Source organism: Aythya fuligula, chromosome 1 (assembly GCF_009819795.1).
Source record: "Aythya fuligula isolate bAytFul2 chromosome 1, bAytFul2.pri, whole genome shotgun sequence".
NCBI lineage: Eukaryota > Metazoa > Chordata > Aves > Anseriformes > Anatidae > Aythya > Aythya fuligula.
Window position 1 is genome coordinate 185,521,042 of NC_045559.1, and position 20,575 is coordinate 185,541,616.

Consider the following 20,575-nt stretch of genomic DNA (forward strand, 5'->3'; position numbering starts at 1 on the left):
AAATCCCTTGGTAAAATAAAATCCAGGTAAGCAAAGTAGAAGAAACTGTTTCAAACAATCTGCTCACAGTGATTGCCGTTCCAGGTCCATGGGGCCACCTCAGTGTGAGCACTGCGTGAAGATGTTTGCTGCAGGTAAACTGAATTATGACAATCCCTGGGTTAATAGTATTGGTTTTGTAGTTAAGAACAATAACCCTTAAAATACCAATACATGCTTTCAATTATAAATCAATCTGATGTAACCCTTGTACGTAAGGAAGTGAGGTGTAGGGATAAATATGAAAATCACAGAAGCTTAAAAGCCAAATAATGCAAACTAATGTTATGACAAGTGTAAATACCTAGATACCTAGTGTTGGGAAGGTTCTTATTTCCAGACCTTTGTTTTTTTCTCAGCATTTCTTCCTTACACATTTTGTGCCTGGAGCGGTGAAGGGAGGGTGGCACCATGTGCAATGGGATGGGGTGTGGGACACCGATGCTCAGCAATGCCAACAGGTGGAAAGGGGAAACCCAAAAACCGTCACCCTCAATCCTCCTTCCCCTGTCAGGATAACCCACTTGTGCTCTGGAACTCAATCCTGAAAGCCTCAAAGCATGCAGAGAATTTCCTTTCTGCTTGCTGAGGAAGAAATAATTCAACTTCTAGATATAAATACAGTGCAAGAGTAAATGCTGGAAGGTATTCAAACTCATTTTGTGGATTTGCAAATGTGGTTCCTGTTGCAATCAGGAGAGGCTAGACATTTTCAGATGCTAAAATGCTTAAGTAACTTTCAAAAACCTACCATCAAAATGGCTGGAGATAGAAAGTTGCAAATTGGTGTGTTATGACATTCGCTTTAGCAGAGGTGCCCACGCTCTTCCCACAGCAAAATGACTTTAATTTGCCCAACCCCAGAGTCCTTGAAAATGACACTCTGAGCATTTGCCGTAATGATTTCTCACTAAATTAGAAAAATGCCCAACTAAGGAGGGATTATCTCTGCATGTGGATGTGGCATAATGACTGTCGAGTGCACTGAGAGCCCCAGTGGGCTTTGCAAGGTACACAGGGTCTGCGGCAGAGGCCGGCGTGCATCGGAGAATATTAATACTGTCTTGTTGGGGGCATCCATTGCGATGCTCCACTGCTGCTCAGGCAAAATTATACCATCCGGGGGAATTCTCTCTGCTACTTTACATACATGAGGTGTCTTTTAGGGCTGAGGATTAGCCCTAAATTGTCTGGCTGACAAACTCAGTCCGTAAAGGACACGGGCACGTGTGTGCACACGCTGTCCGTACCGGGGACAATGTGTCAGTGCACTCTGCCTCGCAACCTGTGCACGCCGTGCCTGCAGCACAGAAATGTTGGTGAGCTTGCAGCAGTGCACCCAGAAAGTCTCCTGGCTGAGAGATGGGGAGCTCCAGCCTCAGCACCACGTGTGTTTGTCCCACAGGTGCCTGCATGGCCAGGTCTCATGGCGAATGAAGCCAGGTGGTCAGTGCCACCAAGTCATTTTTTTTCTTCTTTTTTCCATCAGGGCTTGCGCTGCGAAGGACCAAAGAGACGGTGGGAATGTGCTGGCAGAGCAGGACGTTGAGTTTCAACACAGCTGCCACAATAGCAGTTTAATAGCAGCTCTAAAGCGCACGGCGCTGGTGTTCCTCCCACCCCACTGCCAGCCAGCTGGCTCAGCCCCATGCCAGAGGAGGCACAAGGAGCACACACACACACACACACACACACACACACGGCTCCAAGGGCTCCTGGTGACTCTGATGCCAGTCCCCTCTTGAAGAGGATGCCAGGCCCCTCGGTGAGCCCGCATTGGGCTGCTTTTGCCTCTCTGTTTTGCAACGCCTTCGCAAAACAAGCCTGGTACATGCGGCCAGGAAGGGGGGCAAGGGCTGGAAAGGCTGCAGGGCCCTGCTGAGCCAATTAGCCGCAGGGTCCCCGAGCTGGAGCTGGGCCACCGGGGAGGGCAAAGAGGGGGCATCGCGGGGCCAAGCACGGCGTGAGGCTGGCTGACTCCTGCAGCAAGGTCGGGCTCTCTCTGCTCCCTACCCCCCAGGGCTGTTTCATCCCTCGCCCACCGATTAATGCAAAAACAACCATGGGAAAAGGAGCCCAGATGATGCTGGATGCAGCATCCTAAACAGTAGCTTGCCCAGCCGTCCCATGCCAGCCTGGTGAAGTGCCGAGCCAGCAGAGGATGAAGCAGGCACTACTTTGTGCCTTGTCTGCAGGGTCCCCCATGTCCCACACCTCCTGGGGTGCACAGGAAAGCCCCCAGTGCTCTGTGAGCTGTGGGCACCACAGAGGCAGGGTGTGAAATACCTATTTTATGGCAGGGACTTGAGGCCATCTGGGCAGAACCATTTTTGCCAACGACAGAGCTCTGCTTGCGGTAAATCTGCCCCTTTTCTCCAGCCTGGATGCCCGGGGACCCCAACCCCACACCTCCCCACACCGAGCTCAGGCTGTGCGCAGAGCTGTGTGGATCCTCTCTGCGGGTTTCCCCGCACCGAGAGCTTTCCTCCACGCAACCACAGCGTCTCCCCCATCCCTGCGCCATGCGGGGACCCCCGGAGTGTCCGGTCCCGCCGTCCTGTCGAGGTCCGGGGGTCCTGGCGGGGCTGTTTGTCACCGCGGGGTGACAGCAGGGCTCGGGGGCTGTGTGAGGGCAGCGGGGGGGCTTTCAGGATGCTTCCCCCACGGGTTTCTCTGCCGGGCCGGAGCACGAAGCCGTGCGTAAAAGCGTGCGCTCCTCTCCCCCAACGGCAAAGGCTGCCACGGCCCCGACGGGGCTACTCCTGCCGCCCGGACACCCCAGATCGACCGCGGATGGGATGGGGAAGCGTGATGGGAAGGCAAAAGTGTCCAGCACAGCCCGACCCGGAGCTGGGGCTTTGCGGGGAGGCAGCGGGGAGAGCCCCGGGGCTCGCCCGCCAGCCTGCGGGGCACCGGGCAGGGGCTCCCCCGCTCCCCGGATATCTTTTCTCCGCGGAGAAAGGAGGAGACCCCGCCGCAGGCTTGCCAGGGGAGGCTGCTGGAGGGTCCCGGTGCCGGGCTAGGGCGGAGAGGTGTCCGTCGGGGATGGGGAGCGACGGTGCCGCGGGTACCCGCAGCGAGCGGTCGGTTTCTACACGAGGGGAAGGGAAATAAACCACCAGCGAGCCTTTTATTGTCATCACCGTCATTATTATCATCGCCATCATCATCGTTTCTCTGCACATAAATAAATAAATAAATATCTCCCGGGAGGACGGGGACGGACCGGTACAACCACAGCTGCGCGCCCGGCAGCGGCGGAGCCGAAAACAAAACCGAGAACGATTTGGGAGGAAAAAAAAAATAAAAAAAATAAAATAAAAAAAAAAGACCAAACAAATAAACAAAACGAAATAATAACATTATGATAATAACCCGACCGTCTCCCGGCTCTCCCCGCCCGCCGAGCTCCCGGCTCTGTCCCCGGGGGGCTGCGAGGAGCCTGCGGGGGCTGCGGGGACACAAGTGGGACAGCGCTCCCGGGGGGCACCGGGGGTCCTAGGGAGCAGTTTATTTATGGCCCTTGTGAGCCGGGGGGGCTTAGAAAGGCGAGGAAGTCCTTCGTCAACGACTCGGCTCGTAGAAAACGGTACAAAATCCTCCGGCGGCACGTCGGCGCTGGAGCGGGCAGGACTCCCCCTCCTGCTCTCGGCACAGTCCCTGGGGAGCTGGGGGGGTGCCCAGGGGGGCTAGGGGGTGACGGCGAGGCCTCTGTCGTCCTTCCCCGAGGAGGACGGAGACATGCGCAAGTCCTCGTCGTCTTCCGAGCACTTGGTGGTGGAAAGGGACGAGCATTTGCAGCTGTGGCCGGGCCCCCCTCCCCGGTGGGAGCTGCTTTTGCCTTCTTTCTTGTGCTTGACCCGGCGGTTCTGGAACCAGATCTTCACCTGCTTCTCGGAGAGGTTCAGGTAGGTGGCGATCTCGATTCGCCGCAGCCGGGAGAGGTACATGTTGGAGGCGAACTCCCTCTCCAGCTCCAGGAGCTGCGTGCTGGTGAAGGCGGTGCGCATCCTCTTGCTGCTGGGCAGCTGGCTGGACGTGCTGTCTGCGGAGCCGAGCCGAGAGCACGGTCAGGACCCGCCGGGACCCACCCGGTTTGAGCCCACGGGGGGTCCCCAACTTTTCCCCGGAGCGCCCTTCGAGCCCACGGGGGGCGCAGGGCCGGGAGCCCCCTCCCCGAGTGCCGTCAGCATCCGCCCCCAGCATGCAGGCTTGCGGTGCGCCCCCCTTTTCCCACGGGTGTCCCCTCTTCCCACGCGTGTCCCCCCTTTTCCCACGCGTGCCCGTTTCCCACGCACACCCCCTTTTTCCATGCATACCCCCTTTCTCCACCCATGCCCCCTTTTCCCACCCATGCCCCTCTTTTCCCACGCACACCCCCTTTTCCCCATCCATGCCCCCTTTCCCCCCCCGTGCCAACTTTCCCCACCCGCCCTCCCTCTCCCCACGCGTGCCCCCCTTACCCACGGAGATGCAGTGGAACTGCCGGGGGTCTGGCAGCGGGTAGGCGCCCTGGTAGAGCGCCGGGGGGTGCCCGACGCTGACGGCGGAGACGGAGTGCTGCTGGCGGCCCAGGGGCGAGTGGCAGTACTGGGAGCCGAAAGGGGGGAAGGAGGCTTTGAGGAGGGGGATGGCGGGCGGCGGCGGGTGCAGCTGGGAGGCGGTGACACAGAGCGGGCAGACGCAGAGCAGCCCGGCTTTGCGAGCGTGGCAGGCTCCGGCCGGCAGCCCGGGCAGGGGGTGCGAGGGGTGCACGGCGTAGGGGAAGAGGGGCGGCGGGGGGCTGCCCTCGCCCTTCTTCTCGCCCGCCTCCCGCAGCACCAGCGAGTCCACCAGGAAGGAGCGCGGCATGGCCCCCGCGCAGCGCCCGCGCAAGTCCCGCGCAGCGGCCGCGCAGCGCCGCTGGCCAGCCCGAGTGGTGCTGAACGGAGCCCGCCCGCCTTAAATAGCGCCCGCGCCATGTGATGGCGGCGCCGGGGCGCTCAATAGGCTTTCTGTGCCTCTTCTCTTGGCATTCACGCCGCACGCTCCCTCATTATTTCCCTTGTTAACTAAATGAACTGCATAATGTACTCTATTCTTGTCGACCCCACCCACGCCGTAGCAGGCGGCCTCTCCCCTCCTCTCCCTTTGGCGGGGTTATTTTCTCATTCTCTCGCGATTTAATATTCTTTTCTTTCTCTTTATCGCTCTCCTTCGCTTTCAGCCCAGCTTTCGGCCCGGCTCCCCCTTGTTTATTTTTGCCGGCTGCAGCCGCGCTTCCCCTGCCAGCCCCCCGGCGCCTTTCCCACCTGTGGCACCAGGTCTGCCCCCTCTCCTCTCGCCGCCGGGACGTTTCGCCCCCCTTTTCGCCGCCCTCCACCATCCCCAACCCCTCGGCTTTGTTCCCAGCCCCGGACCGGGACCCGCAGCCTCACTCCCGGTCCCCTCGAGGTGACAGCCGCCGCTCCCTGCGTGGGTGCTTGGGCACGGAGAACGGCCACAAGCAGCGTGGGTTTTGGGGTGCAAGGAGCCCCCCACCCAGAGCCCCCCGTCCATCCTCCTGATCCTCCCCGCAGCCCCCGGCATCTCCCCGGGATGCGTCCGGAGCGCCTCCGAGCCCCGGCACCGGGAGCCGCCGGCAGCGGAGGGGAAACGCCGGGCTTATTTCCTCCCTACAAGGCGAGGCAGCACGAAAAGAAAAGGTTTTTCCCCGGTCCTGAGCGCAGGGGACCGGTAAACTTAGCGGCGTGGCCCTAAAGCGACTGTCCGAGGTAGGGCGCAAAAGCGCGCAGGGCTCGGCGTTTGGCTCCCCGCAGCGCGCCGCTCCGGTAGGTGAGGAAGGAATGGCAACAGGGAGGAGGAAAGAACTCCTCGGGGTGTATTTTCTTCCCCTTCTCCCCCTTTAATATATAGGAAAAGAAAAAAAAATAAAAATAATAAAAAAAAAAAATCACCCGCCGCCCGACAAACAAAATTCGAGGAGATTTGTCCCTTGCGGGAACCTGCCCGCCTCTAACCCCAGTGCACATCTTCCAACGAAGAGAAAAACTGGGAAACAATGTCATCCCGTGTCCCTGGCTCGTCCAGGGGCTGCCCTTGCTTGCAATCTCATCTCTCGCTGAAATCTATGCGAGTTCTGTCGAGATGCTCTTGATGCCCGAGCCTGAAAACGTACGGATGTGCCCGAATAAAAGCCCGGAACGGTGAAAAACGAATGCTGGTAAAAACTCAGTCCTGCAGTGATTTAGTAAGGCTCTCCGAGTGTCTCCCCCTTTCAAGCGTTAATGGTTTGGGATTTTTTTATTTTTTATTTTTTTGGGGAGGTTATTTTTAAGGAGCTCGTGATTTAAAGGGTTTTCCCCTGGAGCTTGCTCCCGGGAAGGGGCAGCTCTCCCCCAGGCGCCGCCGGGGGGTCGGTTCCTCCCCAGCCCGAGGGATTCCCGCTGCCCAGGGGCTGAACCCCAGCGCTCCGAGCCGCGGGGAGGCAAAGGGTTAACGGCTCCTGAATGCACACCAAGCCCAAAGCTACTGGGAAAGAATATCCCAAAAAATAACCAGTTTTTTTTTCCAGCCGCTGGACCTTATTGAATGTCATTGAAGAAAGTTTTGAATGCCAGATAAAGAGAGGCGAATTAAAGTGTGTGACAGCAGAGGATAAGCAAACACAAAGAGAACTCTGTCACACTTTGGGCAAAATCCGTGGGCTTTTTACCAAGCCTCTTCGCTATGATTGAATTAAGTAATAGGAAAACATTTTCTTTCAGTTTAGAGCCATTAGACAAAAACTTCAAAGCGAATAACACTTTTTAATGTGCAGCCCAACAATGGAATCGGTTTTGTGCTGAAATGTTTAAATGGTTTGTTGTGCAACTGCGGGCTGAAATAACCCAGACTGCAGCAAAATAAGCATCCTTCAGGCCGTTTTACGAAACTAGCACAGACCTTTAGTCCTGGCACTTTAAACCAGCCTCCCCTGTCTTTTCTGCCCCGCTTCGTGTTGGCTTTTCCCTCTCTGTTTTTAATTTTTTTTTCACTTTTTTTTTTTTTCCCCTTGTTTTTTATTTATTTATTATTTTCTTTAGGGGAAATTCACCTCCCATGTTTGCCACCTCGAAGCCATCCCCGCTAAACGAATCCGGCACCGGGAGCAGGAGGGAGGCTTCGCCACGGGGGTACGCGCTGCGGGCGGCTCGGGGGGCGCAGGGCAGAGCCCCCACCCCATAGGGGCTGCTCGGTGCCCCCCCTCCGCTGCTCCCTGCCCTGCCCCATCCCTATTCCGCCACCCCAAATCTCCGGAGCCCGGGGAGCATCAGTGGTGCGAGGTCCTTGCCTCCGGGAGCGGTGGGTGGGAAATGGAAATGTGTCCCCCCCCATCCCCATCCCCGGTCCCTTGCAGCCGCTGTCGCATCCCCAAGGGGATGGGGAGGAATTAGGGTGCGCATCGATCAGGGGAGAGGGGTAGCAGAACGAAGGGAGGGGGTCGTGGGGTGGAGGAAAGAGGGTGCCCCCTCCCCGGTGCTGCCTGGGAGGTGTCACACTGCTCTGCCTGGGGACAACGCTACGGACCTGGGCTGGAAAAGGGGGTTTCGAGGGACCTGCCGGTGCCTTTTGTAACGGGTCCTGGTTATTTGGGGTCCTTGGCATTAGCAGCAGGGGTGGGAGGTGACACGCACAGCGCGGGGAGGCGCAGCACTTCGGGGCAGGGGCAGGCAAGGATGCTGTCCCTGCCGGCATGAGGGATATAATCCGTATTTCCAAGGAGACGGCATCCTCGCTAGCTGAGGATTCACGGCTCGTGGGTGACTGCGGTATTCCCCAGGAACCGAGCCTTTAACGGCAAATGCCAGAATATAAAGCAAAGCCAACACCACGCACCGGCTGCTGGATTGCCCAAAGAGTGTGCCTTGGGCAAACACACCAAGGAGCAGGTCAAGCCCATAAGGTACCTGTGCACCCCTTTAACCTGGGTGTCACAGAATGAATCGGAGTTTAACAGAGCAACCAGAAATGTATTTTTCTAAAGAAATCACTGTTTTTTTTTTTTGTGGCTGCTGTATATTTGTCACTGAAGACCCCTGCTTCATGTAACAGGACTAGCTGCACAAACAGGTACACATCTCAGTGTATTTGGACCCCTGGCTTAAACTGTACTGGATACAGAATTAAGGTTTCCTCGAGGACTCACCTGCATGCTGACACAGCAGGGGCTGCATGAGCAGCCCGTTACGCAGTGTTCCTGTGCACGGCATCGCTCTGTTCTGCTGATGGACCACTGAGACAGAGTGCTGAAGGCTGAGACCAGCCAGGGAGACAGTGAGAAATCACAGCTACTGAGTGACAAGTGTGGGGTGATCCTTCCCTGGTTTACTCCTGTGACCTGTAATGCAAGGGTGTCCAGAAACAGTGGTCATTCCTTTGTGTTTAATTCAAGTTTCTCCAAAATAAAGGTAAAATGCAGCTTTCTTTGACAGTAGGTTGTTCTAAGTCTTCCATCAGTTAGCTTCTGAATTCATCACTGTATAAATGTGGTAACCTAACAGCAATGGCCCATGCAGCCCTGCCATGTTCCCATCACAGTTCCTATAGGTTCATCTCGCTGTCATTACAAGCTATCAGGGCAATAATTAACATGAGCCAGTGAAAAACATGCCACAGGGACCAAATCAGTTTCTTGTTTCCAGGACATGATTTTTTTTCCCCTGATTGCTTTCAACAAGCAGATACCTAGAGCAGAGACCTACCAGTTAGCTTTTCTTCAGGCCTGGTGCTTGCTGGCAAGGTGGGTCTCTAAGGGAACCCTGTAATCATCTTTCAAGAAGACAGTTTGCAGAATTGTTTTCTCTCCTTTTAATTCATCTTTAACTCAACAGGAGATGTCAATGAAGCAGCTGGACAGAAATGGTGAAAAGTAACAGGAAAAGTAGGAACATGTTAAATATACAGCTCGTAGAGCAGGAGGCTATATTGTTCCTGCTATTTCTATGAAGCATTTGAACATTTTTTTATTTTTTTTTTTCAAACTGATAAACTTCTTTGCAGGTTATTATCACTCTTACTTGGAAGGTACCCAAAAAAACATCCCAAAGGCACAAGGCCAGTGTATTCATCTGTAGCATGCGTGCCTGGGATTGTGGTATGAGGTTTCACATCTGGCATATCTCCCCCTTCCTGGTAGGCTCGGAGGGTTCTGTAATGACCATGGTTATTGCTAAACAAGGCATCAGGTTACCTGTTTCTGTGATGGAAGAGAGGAAAATAAGTATCTGTCCACAGGTATGACATTGTCACTATTGAAATCTTCAATTTTCCCAAGTGCAGTTGTGCAGGGAGTGGATGGGACAAAGCAGATTTTTCCTGAGCCATTCGAAAAGTAATACCAAAGACATGAAGAAGCTGGAATGAACAAAGACAAGACCAAACCCTTTACTTGGAAGAATACCAGGAATTTGCAGAGTTCCCCAGTACCCAGGAGACATTTCCCAGAGGGTTTTGCAGTGCTGGCGTATCGCCACATTGAGAGGTGCAGCATAGACAAAGGCAGAGTTCAGCAAATGCTGCAGGGTGTTTTGGGCTGGATCAGTGGCTGGTACATCACATATGGAAAGTGGCAGTGGCTGTGAGAAAGAGGGAGGCTGACTTGTCTACTTGCTCTGGTAAAGCAGAGCCCAGGAGCTGCAGGCAAGGACTGCAGAGCTTGCGCCTTCCTTTGATGTTGGCCAAAGAACGGTTCCTCCAGTGTTTATCACACGTGAATGTGAAGTGATTATCTTTACTCAGCTTGTGTAAAGCAGACCTCACCAAGGTGTGTTAACTCTAACTTGCCAGTCCTGTCAGCAGACTAAGAGGAACACTCTGTGCTAACTAAACCGTTTTCTTCTCGTTATTACATTTTGAAGAACTAACAATAATTGTGAATATCGTAGACTATTTGGGATATTAATGTACCCGTGTTTGTGTGTGCATATCTGAACATGAACCTGTATGCTGTATTATTAAACATCAATCGAGGGTACAGAATAAGGGTGTGCAGCCATACATTGCTGTATTGTGGCAACATTTTGAAGAAATTATCGCCTGGAAGTCAAGCAGAGGCATTTGTTGACCTCCTTCTTTTTGCATGGAAATGTTCCAATACACAACAGAACATTTTTAGAGATACTAAACAAACAGTAATTAAAAACATCAACATGAATAGCCAAGGCAGTATACCACAAGCATACATGATCACAATGCCTTTTTTTTTTTTTTTTTTCTGTATTCAGAATGCAAGCAAAGCCTACAAATCTCATTCTTCCACTTCCCTGTTTTCATTAGTATAATGCACTGGTGCTGGGGAATTACTCTAGGTTTCCATCACCGAGTTAGATAAACCAGTTTTTCACCTTAATCCTGTACAAGATGCATGTGCACCAGAGGGCAGTGCTTGGACTTGGTGTCACAGGACCACCTTCTCCAAGCTCCAGGGAGTTTCAAAAATTTAGCCTTGCTGTGCCTGGAGTCTGACTGTAAAGTCTTAATTCTACTAATATGAGATCTCTGTTGGCTTCTCTGGGGTTGTTAAGGAAATCCATGCACGTAGGAAAGCCTGTGAGATAAGGCTAGGATTCTGACATGGCAAGAGGTCCAGTTACTGTGGCTCGGGAGCTGTACTGCCTCACAGACCTGGCATCCATATTTCTTTGGTGCAACCACATAGGGGTTTGGATATCTATTTGTGATAGTCTGTCCCGGGCCAGCAACAGACCTGTGAATTCTCCTCCTCAAAATGTGAATCTCACAACTCTGACCTGTGCTTCAGTCCCCTTTGCCGTTAGATCTTTGTCTTCCACGTTTTGAGAGTGGTGACAAAAATCTCCTGTCCTGTGGTCCTGGGTGCCTCGTGTCATCACAGCCGGGATGGGATGAGTTATGCTGAGTTATGATGGAGATGTGCGTGAACAAGGAGGTTCAAAGTTTGAAGGAGCTCATTTCTTGCCTTTAGTTTGATGCCCCAATCCCTCCCATTATGGGCTAAAGGTGGTACCCTCTATCATGCTTCAGAGAAACTATCCATCACAGGATCTCAGGCAGGGTTTTCTTGTGGTTTGAGAAGATATACAAAAGTTGTGTGCTCTGATAGCTCCATGGAAGGGGTAGGATAAGTGCCCTATCCTACTGTCAGTGAAGTTCAATGGGAAGACATATCCCAAAAGACTAGTTGGATACCTCAGATTTCTGGAATCTCACAGAGCTTGGCAGAGCCTTGGAATCCCAGCCTTGCAGTTTGTGTGACATACTTACCTATAAAATGATGAATTTGCAAAACATATGGAATGACAAAGAATTCCTTTTTTAATGTTTTGTTTAATATCTAGTTCTTTTTTTAATATTTGACGTACAGCAGCCAATACTCTCTGCTGTTGTGCAGAGCATGAGAAATACTAGATTTCCTTCCATATGTGAGTCAGATACATTCCTAGCTGTATAAATGCTTACTGTCAGCCATTCAAAATATTCATTATTTCCTTTGAGGAATGGAATAATCTTAGTCAAACCTGGTTCTCCATGTGGTGTTCCTGTGGGTACATAAACACTTTGCCATCTCTCTGTACTCTCTGTTGCCCTTTCCCTCTGGAGCATGACCTCCCCAAAAGCTGTGGGGTTGCCACAGTGAGGTAGAGGGGAGCAGGCTGTGTGGGGCCCCTCTACTCCATGGCTTCTCCCCCTGGTGACTTCTACATGTGAACGATTACTTTTCTGATGCCTTGGGGGATTTGCACAGATGAGGCCAGAACCCTTCACCTTCATGCCTGTCCCAGAGTATGGAAATTAATCAGAAATGTGTCTGTGAAAAACATGCATCCTCAGGAGGATGAAGTGGTCCATGAGATTTTAGTCAGCCACCCCCTTTACTCTATTTTCTGACTTTCCCTCCAGTTTTCCTGCCTTGGTTTTAATCTGCATGCTTTCCTTACTTCTTGTCTTGTTCTTCAGATTCATTTTCTCCATCACCATCTTCACATTCAGTCTTTGCTTTCTTCTCTTCAGACAGATCACTATCTCAGTAAATGGAGAGGTCTTTCTAATAGCTTGTCATGCAGAAGTGTGAGAAAGGAGGTCTGAGCCTGGATGAATGAATTATCCCCACCAAAAGATCAAACTAGAAGGGAGAACAAACAGGATTGATAGCATCTTCTCCAAAGTTTTCACATTGTCCAGACACAAGGTTAGATGGGGAAAAAGCAAAAAAGAAGAAAAAAAAAAAAAAAGAATTTGCCATAAAAGGACAGCATTTTGTCTGCCACTGATTAGGAGACTCCACTGTCTTGATCACAGGCACATGAGTTGGAAGGATAAATTAATCTCACCATAAAGGCAAGACTGAGGTGAGATGACTGCTGTGATCAAGTAAGATGAGGAGAGAAATTTCAGAAGTCTCTGTAGGTGCCTGGAAACCGGCTGTGGACAGAGATAGAAAAATACTTAGAAACAATCTTCAGCTCCAACTGCAAAAACTCAGCAATTGCACAAACGATCCATTTTTCTTCTTCAGGTCATCTCCATATACACAGCTTGCAAGCCTTGGACTTGCCACCATTCTCTTCATGAACCTACAGCTGTTTTTTGTGTGATTCCCTCCCTCTCTTCCATTTGCCAGGTCCTGACCCACCTGCTTATCATCTAGCACTCGTGACTCTTTATATATTGCTATGAATATTCTCTATTTTATTTTTGTTTTGTTTTGTTTTATTTTTGTTTTGTTTTGTTTTATTTTATTTTATTTTTAATTTAATTTAATTTAATTATATATATGTCTGTATGTATGTGTATATATATATATATTTTAGATCGATACCCATGTCTGCTGAAAAACATCTCCAATATGTGTTGAGTACCCTGGGGAATAGCATGGGGTGCTCAAGTGAGGCATCTCCCTTCCTTTAAAAACATCTCAGCTGCTCATTCCTTGACTAACATTTAGGAAAAGGCTAACAAGCTGAGCACTGCAATGCCAGGGAAATCTGGTCCAGAGCAGCACAGAGCACAGCATGGTTCAAACCAGCGGCAAGAGCACACTGTAGGCTGTCACCGTGCTGGTGTCACTTGGGCAAGTGGCTTTGTGTCTCACCTGGTGGTAAAAGACATGGAAGAGACCCTCCTCAGGAAAAGGTGGAGTGGGGTGCATGGGTTTGAGCTGCTTTTCCAGTTGTTTCATGGCTGGCTTGGTCACTTGGGAGGCTGGGTCTGCATCTCCCTCCTGCACGGGCAGAGCTCACTCACCAGGTTTGCTATAGCTGTAGATGCAAAGGAAGTAAAGTAAATATCAATGTAAAGGAAGGTAAAGTTGCATATATGCTATTGGTGACTAGACACTGAGAAACATGTACACTTAACTTTGCCCAAATTAGAAGTGAGACCTGTTTCTCAGACTTTACTTGAAGCTTAATGCCCAGTCTTTGCTTATCCAAGACATGCACACAGAGAAATATATATATATATTAAAAAATAAAAATAATAATAATAAAAAGAAAAAAAAGCAAATGGGAGCAGGTTTTTGGTACCATGATGATGCCAGTTTCCATTTTGTCCTCAGGTCAGGAGTTATGAAAAGCTGGTGAGAGACACAAAAGGGCAGAAATTGCTTTCTGACCGGGTGTTTGTACAGCACCAGGCACAAAAGAAGATCCTCAGGTGGGAGCAGGGTTCAGCAGTATGTGGAGTCAGTCTGGAGGATTTGCTGCACAAGAGAAAAAGAAAAGCAGCTCTAAAGCAGCTCTTCTGTCAGGTTCAGCAATGAGAAGCAGCTCAGAAATCAAATGTAGATCAAATGTAGATCTAGCTCTAGATCTGGTTCTGGAGACAGCATTGGTCTTCTTTGGCCCAGGGGAGGAGAGAAGTGATGTGCTTCCTGAAATGCCGTTGCAGAAGAGCATTTCTTGCCATGAAATGACATACCAAAAGAGCATTTTTTGCCATGTAAGCAGCCTTCTCTTGTGTTGATTGGAGAGGTGGATCCAAGAAGACCAGAAGACAACAAAATCCTTGTTAAGAAGAATTAATCCTTGTTAAGCTAGGAATTGTAGATATTTAAATTCTCATATCGCCCAGAGTTTCAACAATTATTTCTTTCCTATGTAGAACTGTACAGTGAAAATGAGTTAATAATCAAGAGAAATTCCCTTACCCATGGAAAAATGTCACCAGAACAGCTCAGGGGAGAAAAGCACATCTTTCAGTAGAATTAAAAAAAATGATTAAGGACACAAAATCCAAATATGAGACAAATAAAGAAAAAAAATCCCATTCCACTGAAGTTCTCAAAAAAAAAAAAAAAAAAAAAAAAGGAGAATCTTGAAAAAATACAACAGATTTTATAAAAATGTTGTTGTTCTAAATGCATATCCCACTTCTTTCTTTTTATTTATCATTATTTTTATTTTTTATATATTTTATATATATATATATATTTTTTTTTTTTTTTTCTCTGACAAAGGTATTGTACCTGCTCTCTTATTGCTCCCCTCTGCATCCTCCTGGCAGACAGCCACAGTGGATGGCTCCTGGCATTTGTCCACCCCTCCAAGCCTCTAAGCCAGACCAGAGCTGTGGGTCCTTGCACGGGAAAAAAACAAACTACGACATCCATGCTTCCTTCAGGTTTCTGGTCAAATGTGCTTTGAGGTCAGAGACAGAAGAACTGTTGCTTCCAGTGGGTTTCCAATAACTGTCACCTTGCAATGCTTTCCAGTATTTTGTTGCTGTTCAGTCTTCAGTGGATTTTTTTGAGCTGCTTTCTACACCAGCATCAGGAATAAGGGTCAGAAGTCTCCAAAGCTCATTCCCCTTCACAGTTTCACAGATTCACAGAACAGTTAAGGTCTTTGCAAAGCTCCATTTCCCGTTCTAATGTGTGGGAGTCCCTGGAGCACAGCCCAGACATCTCCGTGTCCTGAAGGTGCCAATAACAACAGCAGCAGCTGCTGAGCATGCTGGGGGGACTCCAGACAAGGGGAGTCTTATGTGACTAAACCCAATGTTGGAGCTCATGTCAGGGAATATATCCCACTCTGACTTTGTCAGCAGAATGATTTGGGTGTGTGCAAAGGACGTTCCTTTTGGAATACAGCATAATTTGCCCAAGATGCATATCAAGTGAGCTCCAGCCTACTTGATTGACCCATGATTTTGGTTTCCTCTACAAGCACACCTTCAACACTTTGTTGTGGACATGAGGGCCAGAACCAGTCTCTGGCCCCTCCAGCATCATCAAACCATATGTACATCATGGACACTTGATCCGGGGGACCACTCCAAAACTCATTTAAAAATAAGCTCATGTGAAAATAATGTAGAAGAAGGACTTGCAGCACTGTCTGCTTTGTGCCACACACATGCGCCCACTGTGCTGAGGTTCTGCTGGTGTAGGCACAGCCCTGGAAGGTGAAGGGCATCCATCCACTGGGACAAACATATCTTCTCCTTATCCAGGCCACCCAAGATCACCATGCTGAGCCTGTGATCTTGCTTCCAAGTTATAAAGTGGACAGAAAGCTGAGATAAAATGAAAAACAATACAACTAAAACCTGAGTGCTGTCTATTCTGCTCCTAGTAAGTGTCTATTATTTTGATCTCATTGCTGAAGCAATAACAATGATCTGGAGCCTTACAGTCAGCTGTTTCATTCTGGGAAATCACCAGCATTCATGAGTGCAACTTGTGGTACTCACACATCCATCCTGGAACAAAGGAAGCCACAACTGGTGCATGGCCTGTCACCCTTTACCTGGGGTTATTTCCAGGAAGACCACATTTCTGAAGGCTTGCCTCCTAAAAAAGAGCCTGGAGCAGACTCCACACTCACTGCTACCTGCCACAGCTTCTCCTAGAGCAAAATTGCCCAGCAAGCTGGGCACAGCATTTCTTCAACCACAGGAAGCTAAATCCCAGAGAGAGAATTATGAGATGCATGAGTCCTATTCACCACTTCCTCATGCATGCCACAGCAGTGCCCCACAAGTAAGACAGCATTAAAGAGAAAGGGTATCAAAACACAGAAACAGCCCAAGACCTGTTTTCATGTTTAGTTTGGTACAATATATCTTCTTTAATATAGAGACTTGGTAAAATCAATGGGGTTTTCCCTCAATGATGATACCAGCTGTAGGAGAAGGCTCTGAATTTACAGCTTTTACATTGGCTGACATTTTAAATCATTTTATAGGTTTTGCTTGCTAGTTGCATAATTTGTGTAGAACGAACAGGCTTGTGAGAAACAAAGTCATAAGTGAAATGCAATTAATTAATGCAATTAATAAAAAGGACACTCTTCTTTCTATAGCACAGGAAGAAAATCAGACACAAATGTATTCTTGAGCTTTTTTGTCCTGCATATGAAACTGTTTCAAAAGTTCCTTTGTCCACTTTCTAGATTGCTCACAGAAATGCCTTTCTTAAGCAGTGATTATTCATGGTTTCACAATGGACATGGAGGTCACTATTAGGATCAAAAAATTAAAACCTCTAAATTTTTCTTTTACCATTAGCTGCAAATATGAAACAAAAAAGGGTCTTTATTTCTGTCAATAATAGATAAGGGTCAGAGGCTACAAATTAAAATCCCCTCCATTAGGCACAGTCAATTGAATTTTGAAGTTTGGTTTTCTATTCTCGACTCTTGGTTGGGAACAAAATGTAAGAAGAAGTCCCATTTCCTGGAAAAAAATAAGAAAAAAGGGAAGAAAAAAAACACAGCTTGAGGACAAAGGGACCTGCTGGGGAGCGTTCACACGACTCTGGGCTGAGGCAGCAGCACGGACCGGGCTCTGACTCCGGGCTCTAAGGAGGCAGTGATGGATGATGTCCCGGCGCGAAGGCTGAGCAGTGATAAATGAGGAAGCCACACTGAGCACACGCAGGGTAGTTTTACAGCACATCATAAAACAGCACTGTCTGCTGCTTTGATGGACAAAACTCGCGGAGACTGGGGAGGAAATATCAGCTGGCTGTGATAAGGCACTGGGAAGGTCTGGCTGGCAAGCGAACCCAAACAAGAGTGCTTTCCCTCGTGCTTCTGCTGGGAGGGTAAGCACAGCTTTTTGGAGGGTAAACACAGCTCGTGCCTTTGCTCTGTGGGGCTGAGGATGAAGAACGATAAGGGACAGCAGAGAGGAGGCCTCTGAGGTATTTTGAGGTGTTTCTGTGTGTCTCAGACACACAGGTGTGGTGGGACGTTTGGGATATACACCTGGCTCCTGGACTTTGGAAAGAGACAGGTACCAAATCTAGGTGGTACAAAATTTAGAGAGCTGGGGTCCGTGTTTTAACCAGTGCTTTGAGGCGGTGTTCCTGGCTGAAGAGAGGCTTGGGAGAGGCAGTGACACAACCTGGGCAGGAGCTGGGTCTGGCTGAGACAGGGGCAGGGGAAGGTGTTGGAAAGGATTAAGGTGAAATCAAAGAAATAGGCCTTTGTGAACACAAAGGTGGATCGGTAATGGGTTTGTGGTGGAACACAACCACAAACATACAACCTCCAACAGACGGGGACTGGAAAGGGAGAGCAGGAGGAAGGGCCGAGTTATCTGGGCTCCTGCTGAGGCTGATGGAGGGAGCTGTACACCTCCTGCTCATCCCCTGCAGGGTAACCTCATTTCCCAGGAACTCACCCCAAAACTCAACCACTTATATGTATATGGTCTGTTATAGTCACACTTCACCTGCAATTAATTGGGTTCACTACATTACACAGCAGTCATATTAACAAGGCTGAATACCCTCTTGCACTTGTCTGGCTTTCCATATGTGAGCATGTATCAGGTGTTGCATTATCAATAACTAAATTAATAATATGGCTCCTAAATTATTAATATAGACCAACCCTATATAAAAACTACACAAATAAATTAGTTAATGCAATACTGAAGTCATATGCTGAGCGCTATGAAAATCTTGAGCTGATTCATTTCCGTATTAATATTTGTTGTTGTTGTTAATTTTGATACAACTGAAAAAATTCACATACTTTGCACAATCCAACACATAGGCCGTATACCATCCTTAGATTTGATTAAATGCGTGGATCAGTGAAAGTTGTATGTTGGTTTGTTTTATCTGATCCAGAGTTCAGCAGCAGTCTCGGAGGGAAGACTAAAGACTGAAAGCCTGTAGGGCAACTTTCAGTCCCTTTTGCCCTCCACGAAGTCAGAATGTCTTTTAAAAGGACTCATCCTTTATTCAATTATGTGATTCAATTTATGCAATTTGATTAAATTTGTCCTGTGTAATGGGCTAGATAGATGACCTAGAGTATCCCTAGAATATTGGCTTCTTTTGTAATCCCTAACTTCCTTGTTTCTGTAAATGTGTGTATCACTGGGGTCCAGGTCCAGTCTGAAAATGGGGAGATCTTCACCAGAACAAAAACAGAAGTGAGGAGCAATGCACCAATGAACAGTGCACCTGAACAGGAGCACCAGTGATGTATTTCAGTGCAGAATGTATCTGCTTTGTGATTTAGGCTGAGACTAAATCATAATCAATCCCATAGGATCAAATGTGGGCATTGAGTTTAGGAAGAAGAGCTGCCCTTTAGGCTTCATGGACCATTCTGAGGACATCTTCACCCACGATATCTGTGGGAAATTGAGCTCAGGGGGAGATAGCTGCACTGAAGCACCTGGTCCTCCCACCCAGTCCTACCCCAGCCACCTACAGCCGTGTAGTCCTATGGAATGTATGGAAATATTTAAAAGTCGGATCTCAGAGGTGAAATATCACAGCAGTCAGTTGTACTACAAACCCAACATACAAAACAAAGCGTGCTGTCCTGCCATCAGCAGCCATGTCTGTACTACAGATGTCTTGGCACCTCTTTTCTGAAGAACCCCTGGTCCCACTTCTGGTCAGTCCACTTCCCTCTAACACTGAGGTCTGGACCACATATTGAAGGTGTTTATTCCACAGCACATGGTCAAATAAGTTGGAGATTTTTGAGAAAAATATTTTTCTGCACATCTGTGATACAACTTTTTTATTTATTCAGAAGCTCTGTGACAAGCTTTGGAGAAAGGATTGGGAATTTGCTCCAGAGGAAGAAAACAAAATGGTGTTACCATTAGCTGTCACCTCATTTTGCTCCTTGTTCTCAAGGAACATGTTAGACATGCTCAGTAGACTTTGCACTGTAGAAGGGAGCCGTTGTTCCTTCGATGTACCCCAGGCACACATCGAAGTAAAGCTGCCAAGAGCTCTGAGCGTGGCTTGATACCTTGAGCTCTCACGTATGTGCCAGAGAGCACTCTCTTTGCGAAGCAAGGGAGAAGGAAGCATGCTTCAGCCCCTTGAATTACTAAATTGCAGTTCATTGTAGACGTTGCCGTATGGCTGCCAAAGGTGAATGTAGAGGAATGAGAAACCTGGACCCAGTCCCAGGCAGGATAAGTTTGGCCTGATGCAAACAAACAAGCTTGCATTGATTTGTACCTCAAAAATGCATCAGGAAACGAAAACAGCCCCGAGGCATGAGGACATTAGCCCCCTGTCTCAAGGCCAAGATGTAAGGAAATGCTGGTGTAAGAAATCTCAATGTGGCATTTACAGCAACAGCCTTGAAAGGCCAGGGGACCTCAGAGCTACTGGTGCCAGTGAAATGCTCAAAGATTGGCCGTGTAGTTTTCCTTTCTTTTTCCTTTGTGTTTTGAGATGCATGAGGGTCCTCCGTTGTGTGTTTCCTTTTGGTCAGGATATGGTACAGAAGAATACACCTGCAGGTTCCCTGTTTTGTACTGTGGGGAGTTAGCTCAGGGTTTATGATAAGACAGTGTCATGACTGGTGCCGGATGCTCTCCAGGTTCAGCATGAGGCTAGGCATCATTGCTGCATCTCCAGGATAAGCAAGATCCAGCTTTAGTGAGTAATAAGTCCAGCTTTCAGAACTTACAGACATAGTAACAAAACTGAAGTTTTTCTTTCTTTCTGCAGTGCTTTAGCTGATAGCTGCCACCTTTCAAATTCTTCTCTGCAATTACAACATGATAGATGTGTTCTGTTGCCTTGGACCCAGATCTTGTGGCTGTAGCTGCTGTTCCTCATCTACAGGACAAGCCCATCTCCAACCACCTTCTGAACAAAGTCTGTTTTTTCTCCACTGCTCTTTCTTTACTTTATATCCATTTCAAAAGCTGACACTGGTCCTGCCTGCCCTGTTCAGCACACTGCTCTGTACTGAGGGCAGCCTTGGAGAGGAAAAATCTCCCTCAAGAAAAGCTTTTCCTTTTTTTTTATCTTCTATTCCTTAAGAAAATGATAAAAAATAAATAAAAATCTGAACTTCTACTTGAAGCTGCCTATATCCTAATATCCTTAAAATCACTGGAATGGATCTAACATATGTGTATACAGACGTAAAAAACATATTATAGAGTTTATTCTAACAAATATATCAATGTTTCCTTCCTTGGATTATGAATCTTTAAAAATAATTCATTCACACTTAGGAGGTTCTGCATGTATGTGAGAGTCTTCTTTCTTTGTGGTTTAAAAAAGAATATTTAGTTCTCCTATCATAAAGAAATAAAC

General features: G+C 48.5%; 1 protein-coding gene across 1 annotated transcript; it reads right to left on the reverse strand.

The window, feature by feature from the left end:
• Nucleotides 1–3,728: 3,728 nt before the first annotated feature.
• Nucleotides 3,729–4,890, reverse strand: GSX1 (GS homeobox 1). The gene is made up of 2 exons (XM_032207841.1): nt 4,503–4,890; nt 3,729–4,084 (listed from the first exon to the last, which is right to left on the reverse strand). Exons 1-2 carry the CDS (start codon nt 4,888–4,890, stop codon nt 3,729–3,731), a joined length of 744 nt encoding a protein of 247 aa, XP_032063732.1.
• Nucleotides 4,891–20,575: the final 15,685 nt, after the last annotated feature.